At 41.9% G+C, this 2,565-nt stretch overlaps 1 protein-coding gene across 1 annotated transcript in view; it reads right to left on the bottom strand.

Annotated features, from left to right (window-relative positions):
* Positions 1 to 2,157, bottom strand: part of LOC107756872 (filamin A-interacting protein 1-like) — a 37,675-nt gene extending 35,518 nt beyond the window's left edge. Inside the window, exons 1-2 of the mRNA XM_016574186.1 lie at positions 1,918 to 2,157; positions 428 to 601 (exon numbers count right to left, since the gene is read on the bottom strand). Of these exons, the coding sequence (XP_016429672.1) occupies positions 428 to 601; positions 1,918 to 2,148 (405 nt within the window). The 5' untranslated portion in view covers positions 2,149 to 2,157. The remainder of the gene's footprint in view (positions 1 to 427; positions 602 to 1,917) is intronic.
* Positions 2,158 to 2,565: the final 408 nt, after the last annotated feature.

The following is a 2,565-nucleotide window of genomic DNA, read 5'->3' as shown; positions in this document are numbered from 1 at the left end:
AACACGCTCAGAACACAAACACGCTCAGAACACGCGGAGAACACACTCAGAACACGCTCAGAACACACTGAGAACATGCTGAGAACATGCTGAGAACATGCTCAGAACACGCTGAAAACACACTCAGAACATGCTGAGAACACGCTAAGAACACGCTGAAAACACACTCAGAACACGCTCAGAACACGCTCAGAACATGCTGAAAACACTCTCAGAACACGCTGAGAACACACTGAGAACACGCTCAGAACACGCTGAGAACACACACAAACACGCTCAGAACACAAACACGCTCAGAACACACTGAGAACACACTCAGAACACGCTCAGAACACACTGAGAACACACTGAGAACACGTTTAGAACACACTCAGAACACGCTGAGAGCCGTGTGTGGACCTGCAGAGCTGGAAGGAGACTCTCGTACCTCGCTCATGGGCTTCTCATAGATGTCCTCCTGCCAGCTGCCGTTCTTGGCCTGGATGGCGTCTCTCTGCAGCGCCTGTATCACCTTCGGTGGCGTCACGAAGCCGTATTTGGCCTCCAGCAGAGCCAGATCGATTTTATCAGCTTTGAGGACGGTGATCACCTCGTCTCTGGCCTGCAGCAAACACACGCGTGTCATTAAAACACAGAAACAAACTATGAATTCATTAGGTGAAGGGCTTTTGCGTTTGCATTTAAAACTGAATGAATATTAACTGCCTGGAGCTCTAATTAATTTCCCTTTTATTATTAATTTGATCAGGGACTGACTAATGCCTCTTTGTTATTAACAGGGTTTGACTCTCTGCCTCATATTAAGGAGAGACACCAGGTGAACAGGTGAAACTTAACTAATGAACATCACCATACTTTCCCCGTTGATTGATTACATTAAGAATTGCACACGTTTTTTTGTATTACAAGTTTTCTGAAATGTTCTGGTTATATATGCAATAATACGCATCATTTTCATTCATTTCCAGAACATAAATCTGAACATTACATAAAGCCAGGTTCATAATTCTAGTTTCATATTGTTGATATATTACAGTTAAAAGGTTTTACAGAAGGGATTTTGGATTTCTCTTTTAATCATAAATCAGAAAATACTGTCAACAGACAGAAAACACACAGACATTGTATGAACTTTTACTCAGAAAGATTTACGTGTATTATACTGTATTACGACTGTTACCAGGCAGACGATGATTACAATCAACTAATTTACTGTTTTTGGTGTAAGAAACTTTCACTACATCAGTCTCAGGAAAGAAAATTTACAATATGACTTGTCTAAAGGCCTGTACACATCTGTAACGATAGCTATAACGAAAACTACATTATCTGGTGCGGACAATGCTTTATTTTAAGTGCGGGCTGCAGTTTTGTCATCTGCCACTTTAAATGCTCAATCTCTTTAAAGTCAGAAGGATTCTGATTGGCTTTCAGTGTTTATATTATTTATCAGCTGGAAAAAGTAACTTTGAAAGTGATTAGCACGGACTTCGCTATTCTCTTACAGTTACAGCAATTATTATAACTTTATTGTTATAGTTTTCATTCTTGAATGTGATAAAAATTAAATGTTGTCAGATCTTTTCTTTCGTATTATGATGTACATCAGAGACTAATGGATTACTGAAAAATAATAAATGTTAGGCGGGGCTTGATTCTGTGAATCGGTTGTCGATTGGATGTTGAGATGTGGGCGCGGCTCAGTGCATGCAGATGAGCGTGAGCCTGAGGGGCGGAGCCTAAGAGACTAAATGATTGGAGAAATCCTGCATACGTCACCAGAGAGCGGATCCAGCTATGACATTCTGATCCAACATTACCAGATCAAAACATTTAAAAATGAAACGTGCACAGATGGATTATTCACTATAAGATCTGACATGCATTTGAGAAAATAGATTTAGATTTTGACGCGACCTGCAGCTCTCCTTCCAGCATGCTGAGGAGGAAGAGCAGGTCGTCTCGTGACAGGTCTCGGCTCTTGGCTGCGGTTCGCTCTCTCTGCGTCGGGTTCCTCTTCGTGTCTTCAGGAGCACGTCTCGTCCCGTGACTGTCCTCGCGCTCGGACGTCTGCCGCCGTGCTCGTCCTCTGGCCTGAGACAGCTTCACCTTCACCGTGTCCTCCAGACTGTTGCTACGGGAACGCATGATCGAGCCCCTGAGCGGGAAACAGAGAGGATTGTGGGAAACGGCACTTAATGAACACATCACATAAAATACGAACCACATCACAGTGTGCAAAAGCTAAAATCAAATCAAGTCACCTTCATTTCTAGTGCACTTTATACAATAGACTTTATTTTAAAGCAGCTTCACAGTAATAAACAGGAGAGTAACAGAATCAATGATGCAAACTTTAAAGCTCTTCTCTTTTCAGACATCCTGTAAAGCACTTTTGTTTCTATTGTAAAACAGCATAAAGCATATTTTACGAGTAGAGTTAGTTCTTTATCTTCATATAAAAGCAGCAGAAGTCTGTGAGACGAGTGTGTTTGCACAGCATGTTCAGGCCGATCAGCGCTGATCCACTAATAAAGCTGAGATGTACACACACACACTGATGTC

Source organism: Sinocyclocheilus rhinocerous, unplaced genomic scaffold, assembly GCF_001515625.1.
Source record: "Sinocyclocheilus rhinocerous isolate Xijiao unplaced genomic scaffold, SAMN03320098_v1.1 scaffold1434, whole genome shotgun sequence".
Classification (NCBI taxonomy): domain Eukaryota; kingdom Metazoa; phylum Chordata; class Actinopteri; order Cypriniformes; family Cyprinidae; genus Sinocyclocheilus; species Sinocyclocheilus rhinocerous.
The sequence above is the reverse complement of the archived record's forward strand: the minus strand, read 5'-3'. Positions and strand labels throughout refer to the sequence as shown.